The following is an 18,829-nucleotide window of genomic DNA, read 5'->3' as shown; positions in this document are numbered from 1 at the left end:
GAGCGGCAAGATCCCCTTCATCTGCTGAGGCTTAGATGAGGCTCCGATTACGTCTAGGTTTGTCAAAAATTTGCTGATTGAGCTTGTTCCGGTGGGGTCCAGGGTCGGTAGGGTTGTATGAGACACTCCCTATGCAGCGGCGGTGAAGTTTATTATGGTTGTGTGTAAGCTTTTCACCGGTGGGTTTCTCTGTAATGTCAAAGGTGCCATTTTAAGATGAATGGCGCAATGTCTCCATTCTGGTAAGTCTGGTTTTAGGGAGCATGTCGACTTGATCATCCTCCCCTGACCATGAAGTCGGATGATGTTATGATGCTGCGGCAATGACTCCTTTTTTTTTTTTTTGTGTGGGTGTTCTTTTTATTAGATTCTGTAGATCTTGCTCTGGGGGCATCCTATCCAATATGGTTTATAACATAGCTTCTTTTTTGGTGAACCCGATGTCCATTATATCAGGTTGAACAAAAAACAATGTGTTAGTGCAAAAAGGATATGTCCAAAAAAGTCAATTAGAGACATAGCGGTCAATTTATCAAGCTCCGTGTGGAGCTTGATGTCCCTTGTTTCCGGGTAACCTTCAGGCTTGCCGGAAACAGAAGTTATGAAGCAGCGGTCTTAAGACTGCTGCTCCATAACTTGTCCGCCTGCTCTAAAGCCACGGACAGAAATCAACCCGATCCTATACGATCGGGTTGATTGACACCCCCTGAGGATTGAGGATTTGAGCGTGTGATGTCATGTTGTGGGCGGGGACCAACCTTCTGAACTGCAAACCGTAATCGTAGACATTGTTTACAATACACAGTCTGTGTAATATACAAATGTTCTAGCTGTGGCTATTCTCTGTAAACCCCTGTGATTTTAACACGTTTTAATAAACTGTTTTAACATTCATCGGAGTTCACTTCTATCTGTTCCTGCTGGAGTCTCCCATTGCTTTTATATCTAGAGCTTGATGTGACGCTCTGCAGTATGTGAGTATATAACTTACATGTGAATTAACCCTGTAGTCTCACAGGACTTCACCATTGGCAGCAATTATCTGTTATTTGAGGTTAACCCTTGGAGTTCGACTGCAGCATTCATTTCCACTGAGAAGTAATCCCTGGGATCACTTATGCATATTTGGAGTTGGGATTTAGTCTCCAATTGACTTTTTTGGAAATATCCTTTTTTGCACTAACACACTGGGGCCGATTTATCATTGTCAGAACCACCCCAAATGCAGCTGTTTCCGCGCGTGCCTTCAGGCTCACCGAAAACAGAAACTAAGAAGCAGAGGTCTTAAGGCCGCGGTCTGCAATCTGCCCGATTGTATACGATCGGGTTGATTCACACCACCTGCTAGCGGCTGATTGGCCGCAAATGTGCAGGGGGCGGCATTGCACAAGCAGTTTACCAGAACTGCTTGTGAAATGTGAAATGCCGACAGTGTATGCTGTCTGCATTCAGCGATGTCTGGCGGACATGATCCGCTACAATGGATCATGTCCGCCAGACATTGATAAATCGCCCCGTTGTTTTTTGTTTGATTTATTATTGTTTGTGTTTAACAGGTTAATAATTTATTTTTATACATTATATCAGGTTGGTTTTAAATCCAAATGGCTGTGTGTGAATTTGGTGTTGTCTCTCACTATGCAATGATGTTATTCTAATGTTTTTACTTTTAAGTTAATGAAGGTTTCTGCTGGATTAGAGTGCTAGCTTGGGTATAAAGTGCAACCAGGGGGAACGCTGCCTGCAAAATTGCCACTGCTACAGGCCTCTACAGCCCAATTCCGTCTCAGGGCTCATTAATACAGCAGCTTGGTCTAGATCTGTAGTAGATGATGTGAGGATATACAACACCGATCATATTGTTGACAGATGCTGTAAATTAGTATCAATAATTGGCGGATTATTATATTTTCACCCGGAGCTCTAGACGTGTGTGACTGCTCAGAGCTGCTACTAGGACACCTGCCCGTTTAAGGTTTACTTTTACCTAGGGCAGAAAACTATGGCACACAAGTTTAGTTCTGCTTATTCTTAGGGGCCATAAAAATGAGTGCAAAGGGCCCATAGGGTGCCAGTTGCCCATCACTGCCCTAAATTATAATGCAGTTGCCAATGCAATGACCTAGTCTCACTGCCAGTAGCGAGACCAGTGTTATTAGTGGCACAAACACCCTAATGACATGCCACATACATGTTGTTGTTAAGGGGTTTAAAATTTTAAAAAAAATTAAGTTTAAAATGGGTTGTTAAAGCTGTTTATTTTAATTTTGACACTAACAGGAAATAAAAGTCTAGGTGCAACTGTGAATCAAACACTGATAGTTCACTGGTTGATAAGCAAAGTTCCCACTGTTAATTGGTAGACAGTGACATGCCTCACAAGCATTAAAAACAACATCAAATATTTTAAATTCAACTAAGAAAAATATGTATTTTCCTGTCCTTTCACAGAAGCAACAATACAAATACAGTGGCAGCAACTATGGTTGCCAGCTGCCCAACACAAAAATACTGCACTATCTCTAGGTAACTGGGCATGATGATAGGTTACACAATGCTCCCTCCCAAAATCCCCCATCCTTCATCCAACCATGTGTATTTTTCACAATTGAGCAGTCATTTTTCCCTATGGCTGCCAGTAACATGCATATCAACTGTTTTACCTCCTTAGCTGCTGTCCTACAAATAAACAGTAGTGATGTGACCCATTTGACTGTCACTTATTGCATTCTGCTCCTTATTTGTAATGCACTGAGGCATAGGAGGCCTTTTACATTTAACTAAAAACCACTGGACAGTTAAATGTCTAGTATTTTTTGTGAAGATTTAACGGGACAGTCTGCTAAAATACTGAACACCTGGGAACCCTAGTAGCAACACAGTGAAGATCTGTGAAGCAGGTCTCTCTTCGCCCTATACTAGATCTGAATAGTCTGTTATGGTTTTGTATCTTACTACAAATTCTTGTCATTGTATACCTCTACCCAGCGCTACGGAATTTTGCGGCACTAAACAAATAAATGATAATAAGAAGAAGAATTTCAAAATCCTTTAAAGAAAAAATTTAAGGGGAAATTAAAGAGAGGAATTGATACATTTCATCCTCCCATAGGGGGTGCTGCCCTACAGCAACAGTAAGGTTAATAGTGTAATAAAATATAGTCCAAGAATGGTTCTCCTCTGGGTTACGGGATTAAGATTATAAGGGAATTAACAATACATATCACAGATGTTATCATGAGGGTCCACAGAAATTTTTCCAGGGGGGGGGCAAAAACTAAAATACCCTAAGCATAATAATCAGTGGCAACGTGTAAAGCAGAGTTGCTTGTTGTACGCATGAGCTGCAAATAATTTTAAACGTGGTAGCTCATTGTGTCAAAAGTTACTGAAGTGAATGCTTATTCTTAGGTATAAGGCAGGGCTTGACAAACATGACACACACACACAATACATAGAAAGTCATGAACTCTCTTGCAAGCACTCAACTATATTAAAAGCAAAACTGAAGCGTAAGTTACAGCATTTGGCCAAATGGCGATAGCCCAGGACCACATCAAGATCTATTCCTCCCTGGGTCCGTAACATACAGCCACGCAATGCAGCCTTCAATCAAACATACTGAGATACAAACAAGGGTGACACATCCCATGCCACTGCAAAACTCACAGCCCTGAGTGTTCACCAGCACTCACAGGCAGCCCTCAGTGACTCCGATTGTTAGCCCCAATCCAGTCTGGATACAAAGCCCATAGAGAAAATTACAACACAAAAATGTTAACACAATACAAAGAAAGTGATTGAATTATTACCTGGAGCAAAATCTGCCCCTAATTCGAGACATCCAAGGATGTTATCATTGCCATACTAATTTATGTTACTTAAATCTTGCAAACAAGGGGCATATTACCTTCAACAAGTAGCTTGGCAGACGTCTTATCATCATATGCATCACAGGTGTAAGTGTCTTCATCTTCAGGTTCTGCGTCATTGATTATGAGTTTTCTATAGACCCCTTGACTCACAATCTCATATTTGCTACTTGGGACAATCTCCTTATTCTTTTTATACCAAGTAACTTCTGCATTTGCTCGTGATACTTGGCATTCCAAGAAAGCTCTATGTTTTTCTATCACAATTTTATCCCGGAGGGGCTTTACTATTTTGACTGGAAGTTCTGCAGAAAAATGACAAAAGCACTATTAGTGATTATGTGACTATACTGTAGAATAACTATAAAGGTGCATTCATTATTGTATGGTATTGTATGAGTATTCTTATATAAAGTACAGCAAATGTAATTATTGCAAAAAAAGTACATACTATTCAAAAGCAGAAAAAAAACATTTTCCAAACAAAATTCAAGAGATATCAAATTAAGGGCCAGATTACAAGTGGAGTGGTATTTATTGCTCCCACTCACGCACTAACTCCACTAGACGTAAGGCTTCAGAGAGCTCACGCACTAAACCAATGTGCTAAAAAAGCTGAAGTTAGAATATCGCAAACCCGTTAGCGTATTTCCCCATAGAAGTCAGTGAAGCAAAAAAAGTGGAAGAAAACCTAACTCCCTACTCGCACGCAAACCCGATCGCATATTCTCAAGTACACTAACCAAACATGAAAATATGACTATTTCACATTCCAATGTTCTTCACATAGAAGAATATGTTCTATTTATTCATAAATACATATTTCTACATACATCTGATGGTATTTTTGTAAAATATATAGCTATCTATCTATATATATACATAATAGGAATATCTATTTTTTAAATACATAGAAGGTATTCTGCTATGTGAAGAACACTGGAATGTGACATATTTACAGTAAATACACAGTATAACACTTTATTAAATATGAAATGTTGCATAAAGATGCTTATCCATGTTTTCATCTACTTGACTGTAAAGGGCTCCAATGAACTTATATGTATGTCTTTATATGTATTTATGTGTTTATATGTATATATACAATATGCCTGTAAATACATATGTACAAGAATATAAACATACATTTTCATATTTTGACATGTATATGTATGTATCTCTCTATGTTAAAGCCTTTTGCAGCCTTTTTTTCTAACACCTGAGACCTCATATCTTTGAGCCATTAAAACTTTTTTGCGCAATATTTTTTTTTATAATTTGTATGATACGTTATTATGAGTGTAGCTGTTCTTTTAAATCTATTTTTATGTGTTTTGTGACACACACTTACGTTTCGCAAAACAGTTAACCAGAGTTCTGAGGTTGCGCTATCCTGACATGCATTAAATTAAATTGCACTCAAGCGACCGTGTTTACTTTCAACTTGTAATACAAGAGCTACATCTGACGCACGCAAACAGCTGTTATAAACCTGATAATGCTTGCGCATAACTGTTAGCACGCTATTTATAATCTGGCCCTAAATGTTAATTTCTCAATATTTTAAGAATTTTTCAAAGACAGAACTCAACAGATATCTACCTTTAATGCGCAAATTTGCACAAGATTCAGCTGTTTCCGCCACAAATTTAATTTCACCGGAATCTTCAGACTGGACAGTTTTAAACAGCAATACATATGTCCTTCCTGCAAAATATACTCCAGTCCTTTAACAAACTTGGTTTAAAGTGAGCTCAGATTAAAAATAAGGCATACATATGTTAGTCAGTGAATCTGATACAAGTAGCTAATGTAATAGCCCAGCTAACAATGTAAGAAAAATAATAATTTATAAAAGAAATTGCACCAATTCATAGTTTGTAATATGGTTAAAGTTGAGATATCTACAAGGTGAAGGGACAATGCAGCCAGGCAAGTAGCTGGTAAGAGTTATTTGTATTGCTTCAGGAATTTCCTTTCAAATAGACTGGTCTCTCTCTTTTTTCCACCTTAACCCCACTGGGAGGTTGGTTTCTGTTGCGGCCCATTGTTTGCATAGCTTTTTTTATTACTAGTACTGCAGCATTCAAGTTTCCAGTATAGATGGCAGTTTCAGTAGGCAATGACAGCTATTTTGAATGACAAACAAAAAGGTAAAGAAGCTATCTAAATAATTTAATATTCTCCAGCAGGTAAAATGGGTCATGGGGAGCACATTAAAGTGAAGGTAAAGTTTTTACAATCTTAAAGACAACCTAGCATTTATCCTTATGAGCCTAATCTAGTCGCTAAGTTTTTTTTTTTTATTACTTCTATGTTTCTATGTTCTGGTGAACTGCTTGTGCAATGCCGCCCCCAGCAGATTCACGGCCAATCGGCCGCTAGCAGGGGGTGTCAATCAACCCAATCGTATCTGATTGGGTTGATTGCTGTCCGTCGCCTCAGAGGCAGCACACTAGTTATGGTGCAGCGGAAACGGGTATTCAGGGCCATTTGGCTCTTGATAATTAGGCCACAAAGCATTACCTCGGCACTGTGTTTTTTTGGGAGGGGTTCTTTCAACTTGCAGATGGACAGGAGCTGAAGTATAATTGTTTACACAGCACTTACTCTGGTGAGCTGAAGACATTTTGAGGTAAAATATCTTCCTTTTTTACATAGAGATGTTCAGGTGATATTTTCTTGTCAACTTTATACAACTTTAACAATATAACAACCTTTACTGGCAAATGAGGATGCGAACTACACTATGTAGAGCTCAGTATTTTAATAAATGGGATCTGAAGCTGAAATGAATCTCACCGCCATGCAGGAGAGCTGAAATGAACTAATTAAGATGATCCATAAACATTGCTATTAAATGGACAATAAACATTAAGATTGCAAAAACAAATAATTATACATAGTAAAACAACAACTTTACCATATAATTGAATCACTTATTTTGCTACATTTTCTTGTTATCTAATTCTCAAAAATTGTTATTTTTCCAGTCTTGAAAACTAAGGAGATGCTTAGTTTTGACAACAGCAAGTACTGTCCTCACCAGACGCAAGTCCAAATAGTATCCTCCAAATAAGGAACGCAATGTGTGGTGTTTAATAAATGAAAAACAATTGCAGCAAACAGGGTGTTAACCTGTTCCAATAATAATAATAATATAGCTGATAAGTTAAGCTATAAGAAGACTAAAGAAAAAATGTTGTAATTACAAGGTGCTTACTGTCCTTTTAAACGTCTAGTGGATTTTTGCAATATTTTTTCAAAAAATCAGATATATATTGTCAGGTTGGTCTTGGGTCGCCACCCAGCTAGTATTTGCCGGTATTTTTATTTGAAAATAAATATTAAATACACAAACAAACAAGCAAATTCTAAGTGAATTATAATCTTATCATAAACAAATTGTTAGTTAAAATAAATTCTAGCAGTTTTAGTGCCAGATTTATGCTGTATAATTATATATGTAAATTTATGTTAATGTTCATGAAAAGGTCCCTAGTCAAAAAAAATGATGATATTCCTAGATTAATTCTGAAGTAATCAATGACTCCAGACTAGTCATCAGAAGCCATCCTGAAGTATGCCCACAGGCCCGAATATTTAAATGAGATGAATCTAGAGGCATTTACTGGCTGTTAAGTCTTGTAAAATAATCAGTAAGGTAATCTGCTAATCATTCTGAAGTCATCACCTAGAATGTTTTACCTTAGCTGATGACTTTACAAACCTGATGATGTCTGATGATGTGCTAATGACTTCTAAAGTAGTTTGATCACTCCAGGATGGTCTCTAAAGTAATCCTATTTGTCTTGGGGTGGAAACCCTAGGTTGGTCTTAAATAATTTTGTCTTTCTAATCATGTAAAAAAAAGAGATGAAATATATTTTACTTAATTACAGATAACGCTATCAAATTCTTCCAGCACGTACCTTCTTGGCGCAGTTTTAAGTTTTCTCCAGCTTTCAGTTTGACATCGTTTTTATACCACTGTGTTTGGACTTCATCATGAGAAATTTGGCAGAGGAAAGACGCACTCTCTTTTTCCACCACTTCAACATCTACTAGTGGCTTAATGATTTGGATGTCTCGAGCTATGGTTTGAGTGAAGTAAAATGGGGATGGATTACATATAAACAGGACAAATGAAACAAGGAAAAAAAATATACAGATAACAAAATTCTCTTGCACTTTATTTCTTCTAAAGTATCAGTTCAAGTCCGTAAGAGATGCAAACTATGGCTTGTAATTATAGTTGCCAGGTGTCTGGTATTTGACCGAACAGTCCGGTATTTTAATTTGTTGCCCGGTAATATCTGTAAAATATCTGGATTTTTTTTTTTAGCTCAGGTTCAATATGGTCCCGCTATGCCCCACTGTGTGTGCCCACTGACTGAGTGACTACAAGTAGCATGGTAGTAACCTTGTCCTCCTAACTGCCTGTGTCTGTCACTGTTAGTAACATGTGGTGAGGTGGATTGGTGGAGTCTGAGACACTGTCATCACGTGATCGTGCATCTGGCGTCAGCATGGAGTATATGGCCTGTCTGAACTCTATGACCTTAGCCTGTCTAACTTGCCTGCTGAAGTCAGATTATGTTATAATTACTGTCTAGCTTAACTGTCCTCTGCCTGCCTTATCAGCCTGTTTGACTTATCCCCAGCTCTTTAGCATGTGAGCTTTTTTGCGGTTTACTCATCCTATTACACCTGTGCCACAGTTGTCTCTGGGGGTCATGTCCTGAATTATATTCAGTGTGCAAGAGTGTGATATTCATTTCATTCTAGCCTTTGGGTCTACTTCAGGACCGATTCCAAAAATAATTCACAATATAAATATAAATATATATATATATATATACAAAAATATAAAAAGTGTAAACATAACTTTTATATGCACTGGGACTCACTTTATTGCTATATTTGCTTTATTGCATTGGTCCGGAACCAAACCTGCAATATCTCAGTTATTAGACTAGAAATACTATTTCGAATTCGGATGTGACATTCGAATTCGAATGTAGCATTCAAATTCAAATATTACATTTATAAAACACAGTATTAGACTAGAAATACTATTTCAAATTCGGAAGTGACATTCTAATTCAAATGTAGCATTCAAATTCGAATATTACATTTATAAAACCCAGTATTAGACTAGAAATACTATTTTGAATTCGAATGTCACATTCTAATTTGAATGTCACATTCTAATTCAAATGTCACATTTGAATTTGAATGTCACATTCGAATTCGAATATTACATTTCGAAATTAAATGTGATATAAAATACATAGCTAAACATTCTATTACTCTAACGAATAGTTTTGAATGTTATTGAAAAATTTGAAAATGATAATTCAAAAATAGAATGTTAGAATGTTATACAGGCAGTCCCCGGGTTACGTACAAGATAGGGACTTTAGGTTTGTTCTTAAGTTGAATTTGTATGTAAGTTGGAACAGGCACTTTTTTTAGGTGAAACTCTAGCCAAACATTTTTTTTTGTTTTGGATAGCATAGGATAAAGTTTGTTTTGCTATCTGAGCCCCTGTTCAGAAAATTTCACATCACTTTCTGTCCTTGTGACAATTGGATTTTTAGTATTTTGGTTTATCCTGGAAAGAAGGATTGTCGATAAAGCTCTATTTTCTCAGTATGTAAGTACGAGTTGTACTTAAGTCGGATGTCTGTAACCCGAGGACTGCCTGTATTTGAAATTTGATTTGAACGAATGTATCAGAATTTTTAGAAACATTCGCCCATCCCTAGTGTGTGTGTGTGTGTGTATATATATATATATATATATATATATATATATATATATATATATATATATATATATATATATATATATATATATATATTACACAGTGGGTATTGAAAATAATCACCCCCCTTGAAAATAATCACATACTGTTGCTTTGCAGCCTGAAATAAAGACAGACACATTTTTTGTTTATCCAGTTGTAAAGATATAAGTGAAAGATATAACACCAATATGCCAGGCAAAAATAAAGACAATTCAAAAACAGAATCACTGAGTTGGAAAAAGGATCACCCCCTTGTGTCAATATTTTGTTGAACCACATTTTGCTTTAATTACAGCATTTAGTCTGTTGGGATATACTCTCTAATAACTTTGCACATCTAGACTGTGCAATATTTGCCACTCTTATTTGCAGAACTGCTCCAGTTCCAGTACATTTGATGGTGACCGTTTGTGGACTGCAGTCTTAAAGTCATGCCACACATATTCAATGGGTTTTAAGTCTCGACCATTCAAGTCCATTCAAGGACATTCACCTTTTTCTCCTTCAACCACTGTGTGGTCGTTTTTGCTGTGTGCTTTGGGTCATTGTCATGTTGGAAGGTAAACCTTCTTCCCATTGAAAACGTCCTGGCAGATGGGAGCAGATTTTCCTCAAGAATTTGACGGTATTTTGCCCCATCCATTATTCCTTCTATCCTGACAAGTGCTCTAGTGCCTGCTTAAAAAAAACACCCCCATAATAGGATATTACTACCTCCATGCTTTATTGCAGGTATGGTGTTATTTGGATGGTGAGCTATATTGGATTTCCTCCAGACATCATCTGACCACACCATATCACCTTTTTTCAATGTTGCCTCAGAATCTCCTAGGTGTTTTATGGCAAAGTTCAGTCGTGACTACATGTGGCCTTTCTTAAGGAGTGGCTTTTTTCTTGCAACCCTCCCATACAAGACACATTTTGGAGAATGTTTGATATGACATGCACACAATGACCACTCTTTGTCATAAATTCCTGCAACTGCTTCAGAGTTGCTGTGGGACTCTTGGTAGCCTCTCTGACCAGTTTCCTCCTGGCTCTTTCATCCTGTTTGGAGCGACGTCCTGATCCAGAGAGGGTCTGTGTTGTACCAAATACCTTCCATTTCTTAATAATAGACTTCACTGTGCTGCTAGGCATTGATAAGCCTTTTATATTTTCTTGTATCCATCTCCTGACTTGTGCTGTCCACAACATTATCCCGGAGATCTTTTGACAGTGCCTTGCCACCCATAGTTGATTGTTTGCTTCAGTTGCACTACCAGGGACTGAGCTGCTCCAGGAAAGCTCTTTTCATGCTGAGCTAATCAATATGTCCACAACTGATTACAGTTGAAGGTCAAATGGCTTTGTGTGTGCCGTTGAGAAGGTGATTAGCTACACCTGATTGAGTTTACAAGTAATTCAAGGAGGGGGTGATCCTTTTTCCAACTCAGTGATTCTGTTTTTGAATTGTCTTTATTTTTGCCTGACATGTTGGTATTATATCTTTCACTTGGATGTTATAAGTTGCACTGAGTAATTACAACTGGATAAACAAAATCTGTGTCTGTCTTTATCTCGGCTGCAAAGCAACAAAATGTGATTATTTTCAAGGGGGGGGGTGATTATTTTCAATACCAACTGTATATACCCCATAGTTATCTGTTGGCTGTCCAGTATTTTTTTGAAGGGACAGCTGGCAACCCTAATTTCAATAGCCCAAGACGATCATAGCAAATGTTGAGATTAGGGCCCATATTTATCAAGGTCAGACCGACAGACCTCGCTGAATACGGCGAGCAATACGCTCGCCGTATTCAGCATTGCAGCAGCAGCTCACAAGAGTGGAGAACACTGAAATCTTATATGATTATAACATGTAAATGAACTAGTGATGTCATTAATTATGTCACTATGTTTTAAACACAGAAATGTAATTCAAATAAGTGCTAATAAAGTTTCTCATATTAAAGTAATGAGTAAGATCTTACCATGTACAGTCAGGTTTGACGAACTCTTGTCATCTATAGCATCACAGATATATGTTCCTTTATCGTCATACTCACACTTGTGAATTGTAAGACTTCTTTTTCTACCTTGGGAAATAATAGTGATTTTTTTGCTTGGACGTAACTGTGATCCGTCCTGGATAAGAAAATGTATGTAAAAACAAAATAGCAGATTTATACACCGTAACTTACTTTAATTCATGCTTGGCAAACTTTATGTAATTATTCATTTCTAATGAGTGTTCTCTCTGCAACTAAAAAGTTAGGAACCTCTATTGACAGGGCTTCAGCCATTACAAATCTTGTCATGATATAGATGAAGCACAAATCTGACCCTGATACAGGCAATGAGACATCTAATTGCTAGCGCATGTCTACTTCAGTTCACGCTCTCATTCAGATCAAGACAACATATTGTATAACGGTACCTATACCTCAACAAGGCCACTCAGAACTAAACTGTGTCTCATAATGACCACTTTACAAGCACTGCCTTTTAAAACAAAGCACCATGTACCGACTTACCAACCGTCTAAACAGGAGTGGCCAAGCGTGTAAAATGAGATTTCATAAATGACAGGGTTTTACTCTTTGGGCTGGTGAATATTTTTTTTTATAAATTATATTATTTGCATAAAGATATAAATCTATTGTATAAACAAATATTCATTGAGTGTTTTGCTAATTTACATTGGTGCCACAAACCTACATAGAAGCACAGACCAAGAAAAGTAAATAATGAATCCTTTCAGATAAGGGCAATACTGACAAAATACTGACAAACTTGTAGCTAAGAGGTCCCAAGCAAAGAAAGTAAGAATGTGTCAAGATCTTGTTACCTATACCAGAGATAGGATTAGAGATGGGAGTTGGGGTATAAGGTTTGAGCAATGGTTAATCCTTTGGATGCCAATGGGCTGCAATGCATTGTGGGGAAAGGCTGCAAAACACCTTAATTATTCAGAAACATAACTTGTGGCAGTAAAGGGGCAAATAAAAAAGTGCCCATTACCTAAATGGGGCAGCCCTGTTTTAGACACAGGTAAAATTCACCATTTAAAGTATTAGCGCATTTCTGCTAATCCATCACTCACAAAATAACTCCATTCACAAGTTCTTGTTGCATTACTTTTATACCCTGACAGACTCATAAAGTAGGAAGCCCTTACCTAATGTCTGCATGATCCCAGACTGATATCAGGGACATGTCAAATATGGTTGTGGCAAACCTAGCCACTTCTGGACTATAACGTAAGAAAGCTGTCTATAGGCTGTATATTGTGCTATGTAGATGTGACAGACCCTTCTGTCAGCACTGAAAGAGTTAACTGTGTTCAGCTTTAGCCTCAACTATTGTGTACTGTCATTAATGTTATTAATACACAGTCCATTGTTTAATCACCCTCAGAGAGCAAATGCTTAGGTGATAAGAAAAGCCAAATGTATCTTGTGTTTAAATTGTTATCAGCTTAAGCAAGGTAAATCTATTGTATCATGTCAAGGGTGTGTTCCCTTCATCTAATGTACAACATTCTTTCAACCCCCCTTCTGGGGGGGGGGTGAGACCTGCATAAATACTGGGCATATGAGCCTTAATAAAAGTCATTCTGTTTTAAAACCTGAAAACTGGCTGGGTTGTGAATTGCTGATTCCCTATGCAGGACATTGTTCCCTGGTGTTAACCCTTGGTATCCGGTTGGTACCGTTACAATTGGTGGCAAGCGACGGAATGAACCTTATCGCCCAGAAGAGCAACTACACAAGCCAGTAACCTCAGGAAGAGGGGGATTACTACAATACTGACTAAGATGGAAGGAGTACCAGGGACCGAAGTGAATGGAGATGGATTATTCTAAGCTAAAGAGACAAACGTTAAAGGAACTGCTAGAAGCCAGGGGAAAGATAGGCAGCAGCAAACCCAAGGCTATATTAATTGCTGAGCTGATGGAGGGAGACAGAGCTCGCAGCGCTACGCCTCCAGCAGCCATGGAGGAGACCCTATACCAGAGGGAAATGAGGACCAGGCTGGAATTTTTACCCCAACCTGTACCACGGGATATGCTATCCGTGGTAATGGCAGATGTGCAGGAGTACGTGATGGCACACAGTCCGCGGAATGCATCCTCCCGAGCAGAATCCATTTTGGACGCACTCAGCAACCCAGTAAGACCTAAAATCCCATACCATGCATTTAAAATGTTTTGTGAGGAGAAGGATGAGATCGATGGGTATTTACAGGATTTTGAGAGACTGTGCGAGTTACATGATTTGGAGCAGTCCGTATGGGTGCCGGTGCTAGCAGGCAAGCTAGCCGGTAGGGCAGCGGAAGCGTATCGCGCTGTACCCAGGGAGGACAGCAAGGATTACGCTAAAGTGAAGAGAGCGATCTTGGAAAGATATGCCATTACCTCAGAGGCATACCGGCGCAAGTTTAGAGGCCTGCGCAAGCCAGAAAGAGATTCACATGCAGAGTGGGCCCACAAGCTGGATCAAGCATCTCAAGGGTGGATACAGGCCAGCCAAGCTACCACCATGGAAGAATTGCGACAACTGATGCTGTTGGAGCAATTCTTTAACGGCTTGTCCCCAGAAGCCCAAGAATGGGTGAGAGATCGAAAACCCCTCACCTTAACCGAAGCAGCCAGATTAGCAGACCAGCATTTTGATGCCAGGAGGCACCATGGACTACAGCCTAACAACGGACGGGCGAATATACAATGCCACACCTGCAAGCAGTGGGGACATATGGCACATGAGTGCACCCAAAATCGGAGCAGACAAGCTTGGAACCAGGTCAGACAGAACCAGGCCCCAAGGGCGGCTGCTCACCATTACCAAACGGAGCCAGCCGCTCATGAGGTGTTGAGCACCCAAGCCGAGGAACCCCTGGGAATTCTGCATGAGGTGATGTCGGTCCGGGCCGCCGATAACTGGCAACATCCCCGCCAGCTGGGGACCGTAGAGGGGAAGGAGGTCCAGGGACTTCGGGATTCGGGAGCTACTTTAACCCTGATAGCTCCCCATTTGGTGCCGGATACAGTACACACGGGCGGATCCGTGGCAGTACGAGGAGCAGGGGGAGCGGTATACCGATTGCCCACTGCTAGAGTGGAGTACAGACCCCCAGTCACCCCAGCAGCGGCCAGTTACCAGCCCCCGGCGCACCGCTATACTACGCGGCCTCCGGCCACGAACTACCCTCAGAGAGCCCGGTTCAATTCGCGGGGCTACTCACAACCTATTCGGTGCTTTGGATGTAAGCGACTAGGGCACAAAAGACCAGAGTGTCCCCTAAACGCAGCAAATCAAGCACAGTCCTGGAGAAGACCCGCCGGCGGAATCCCACATAATCCTCAGCCTGCGGCCCGCTACGTAGAGGCGCCAGAATGCTGGGGCAGCCTACATGAAGCAGACCCCGTGCAAGCTGCCCACCGGAATAACCGGCAGCGGGTTAAAGTGAATGGGAAGGAGGTCAGTGGTCTACGGGATACTGGTGCTACCATGACCTTGCTTCAAGAGAACTTGGTGTCTGAGAAACAGCACACTGGAGACACTATGGCTGTGAGGGTAGCAGGGGGCACTGTGTTCCGCCTACCTGTTGCCAGGGTACATTTGGATTGGGGAGTGGGCGCTAGACTTGTGAATGTGGGGGTCAAGAAGGACTTACCTGCTGATGTTCTCCTTGGAAATGACTTGGCCCCCCTTGTTTCTGCCTATGCTCCCATGGATCCCGCTGATGTTAACCCTGTGACTACCCAAGCCCAGTCCCTCTGGGAAGAGACGCTTCCATGTTTGGGGTGGGGGCAGTACTGAGCCAAGTTGGAGCAGATGGCGGAGAACACTCCGTAGCTTACTTGAGCCGAAAGTTGCCCCGGACATCCCCAAGCCGATCCGTTGGGATCAGACTGTGTATGCCGGCTTGGTTCTGGGGGAGCATTGTGGCAAACCTAGCCACTTCTGGACTATAACGTAAGAAAGCTGTCTATAGGCTGTATATTGTGCTATGTAGATGTGACAGACCCTTCTGTCAGCACTGAAAGAGTTAACTGTGTTCAGCTTTAGCCTCAACTATTGTGTACTGTCATTAATGTTATTAATACACAGTCCATTGTTTAATCACCCTCAGAGAGCAAATGCTTAGGTGATAAGAAAAGCCAAATGTATCTTGTGTTTAAATTGTTATCAGCTTAAGCAAGGTAAATCTATTGTATCATGTCAAGGGTGTGTTCCCTTCATCTAATGTACAACATTCTTTCAACCCCCCTTCTGGGGGGGGGTGAGACCTGCATAAATACTGGGCATATGAGCCTTAATAAAAGTCATTCTGTTTTAAAACCTGAAAACTGGCTGGGTTGTGAATTGCTGATTCCCTATGCAGGACATTGTTCCCTGGTGTTAACCCTTGGTATCCGGTTGGTACCGTTACAATGGTTAATTAAAGGGACAGTGAAGTCAAAATGAAACTTAAATTGATTGGATGGAGCTTGAACTTTTAAACAACTATCCAATGTATTTATATTATTTATTTTACTTAGATCTCTTGGTATATTTTGTTAAAAAGTATTCCTAGTTGAGCTCAGGAGATTGCATGTGTCTATAGCCATCCAGCAGCAGTGTTTGCAACAATGTTTATAGCAATGTTATAAATAGTTAAAACACTGCTGCCCCTCCTAAGCCCCTAGCAGCTTACCTAGCTTTACTCTTCAGCAAATTGTACCTAGCACAAAAAACAAAGCACATTAGATAATAGAAGTAAATTGGAATCAGGGAAGTTTCATTTTAACTTTACTGTCCCTTTAAAGGGACAGGAAACCCCAAAATGTTATCTCATGATTTGGATTGAACAAAACATTTTAAACAACTTTCCAATTTACTTCTGTTACCAAATTTGCTTCATTCCCTTGTTATCCTTTGCTGAAAGAACATCATTGCACTACTGGCAGCTGGATGAACACATCTAGTCAGCCAATCATAGAAGACGCATGTGTGCAGGCACCAATCAGCAGCTAGCTCCCAGTAGTGTAGGATATGTGTGTATTCTTTTCAACAAGGGATACCAAGAGAACAAAGCACAATTGAAAATAGAAGTAATGGTAAAAGTGTCTTAAAATGACATGCTCTATCTGAATCATGCAACTTTATTTTTGACTTTCCTATCCCTATAACCTACAAATATAAAAAAACATACTTACACCATTAAATTGGAGCTTATTTACCCCCAACAACACTAGAATGTCCCTTTAAATGTACATATGATAGAAATGAGGGGTATATAAATAAAGAAGTAACTCATGTATAAATAAATCAGTGCAGGATTTAAATAAAGGTGCAAATTTGCTGTACCTTAAACCATTTGACCTCCGCATTGGGCCTGGACAGCTCACACTCAAATGTGACTTTCTCCTTCTCTGGAACTTTGAGGTCGACCAGTGGATGAGTGAATTTTACTGGTGGTTCTGTGAGATGAAAATCAAAAGTCAGCAAGAAAAAAAAAAAAATAAATAAAGTGCCAAAGGGAAAATTCAAAGAAATTTAACAATTCTGTTAATGGAAAACTATCTGTTCCAGAATCCATTTTCCTTATTGTATGGTCACATGATCTTGATGCTTTTGCATGAATGAAAGAATTTCCTTGTTGTTCTAAGTGATATATTATAGCAGTGATTTGCAACCTTTTTTTTGCCGTGGCACACTTTTTTACATAAAAAAATCCTGTGGCACACCACCATCCCAAAACTTTACAAAATCACACATTGTAGCCTAATACAGGATATATAATACAGTATATATATATATATATATATATATATATATATACACACTGTACTGTGCTGTCATGCCATGCCTCCTACAAACTATACATGACATATAAATATTTCAAAATTTGAAAGAGGGACACCCCCACACTGTTGTCAGTCTGCCACGGCACACCTGAGGATCTTTAACAGCACACTAGTGTGCCACGGCACACTGGTTGAAAAACACTGTATTATAGTGTGTAGCTGCCTAGGGACACATGCAGTCGGGGGCGGGGGGGGGGGGTACTATCTTGACTGTTTAACTACTTGGCTGACAAAGAGGATAATAACACTTTGCTGCATCTGTCAATTTTGCCTATTAAACTTTATACATGAAAGGGACATGAACCCCAATTTTTTTCTTTAGATAGAATGTAGATTTTTTTTTTAAAGTTTCCAATTTATTTCTATTATCATATTTACTCTGTTCTCTTGTTTTCCCTTGTTAAAAAGCAGGTCGGTATGCGCACATGGCACAATGTGGCAGAAGATTTACAAGAATGCCTTGAAAAACACTGCTGCAATCTCATGTCCAAAAGCATTCTTGCAAAACCTCCACCATGTATAGTCCTCCAGACTTGCGCATTACCTACCTAGCCATTCTCTTCAACAAAGAATACCAAGAGAGTATTTAGAAGTAAATTGGAAACTTTATAAAAATGGTATGCTCTACCCAAATCATGACAGAAATGTTTGGGATTTCATGTCCCTTTAACATTAAAAGGTTGATTTATATTAACTTCAGTGCTAGTCAATGGACACTTTCATTTATAAACAATATTTGAACATTAAATGGTTAAGGACTACAGATATATACACCTTTAACAGTCCTTGGCTATAAACACTGTATTTATGTGACATGCATACAAACAGTCTAAAGATGTTTCTGACAGCTCAGGTCATAATGCATGTGCAGGGAGCCATTATATGTTAATTAATCAGAGAGGCTTTATCAACAGGCCAACGGTGAAAAAACTCTTTGGTCTTTGCTGTGCAAACTAACGAGTTGTTAACATTTAATAAATAAACTGTTACTTTAATATTCAAATGTCATTCTAGATGTGTGCGTGTGTGTCTCTGTGTTTGTGTATGTGTATGTATTTATATGTATGTATGTATGTGTGTGTGTGTGTATATGTATTTGTATGTGTTTATATATATGTGTGTGTGTGTTTGTGTATGTGCGTATATATATATATATATATATATATATATATAAATATGTATATATATAGATACACAGTATATGTATGTGTGCATGTGTGTATATATATATGTGTGTGACTGTGTATGTGTGTGTGTGTATATATATATATATATATATATATATATATATATATATATGTATGTGTGTGT

The 18,829-nt window shown here is 39.1% G+C and overlaps 1 protein-coding gene across 1 annotated transcript in view; it reads right to left on the bottom strand.

The window, feature by feature from the left end:
- Window positions 1-18,829, bottom strand: part of OBSCN (obscurin, cytoskeletal calmodulin and titin-interacting RhoGEF) — a 937,038-nt gene that overhangs the window by 743,879 nt on the left and 174,330 nt on the right. Inside the window, 5 exon segments of the mRNA XM_053713767.1 lie at window positions 3,911-4,177; window positions 5,475-5,579; window positions 7,805-7,966; window positions 11,658-11,811; window positions 17,019-17,131. Coding sequence (XP_053569742.1) covers window positions 3,911-4,177; window positions 5,475-5,579; window positions 7,805-7,966; window positions 11,658-11,811; window positions 17,019-17,131 — 801 coding nt within the window.

The sequence above is a fragment of the Bombina bombina genome, chromosome 5 (assembly GCF_027579735.1).
Source record: "Bombina bombina isolate aBomBom1 chromosome 5, aBomBom1.pri, whole genome shotgun sequence".
NCBI classification, from domain to species: Eukaryota; Metazoa; Chordata; class Amphibia; order Anura; family Bombinatoridae; genus Bombina; species Bombina bombina.
This window is presented reverse-complemented; position numbering and strand designations above follow the sequence as displayed.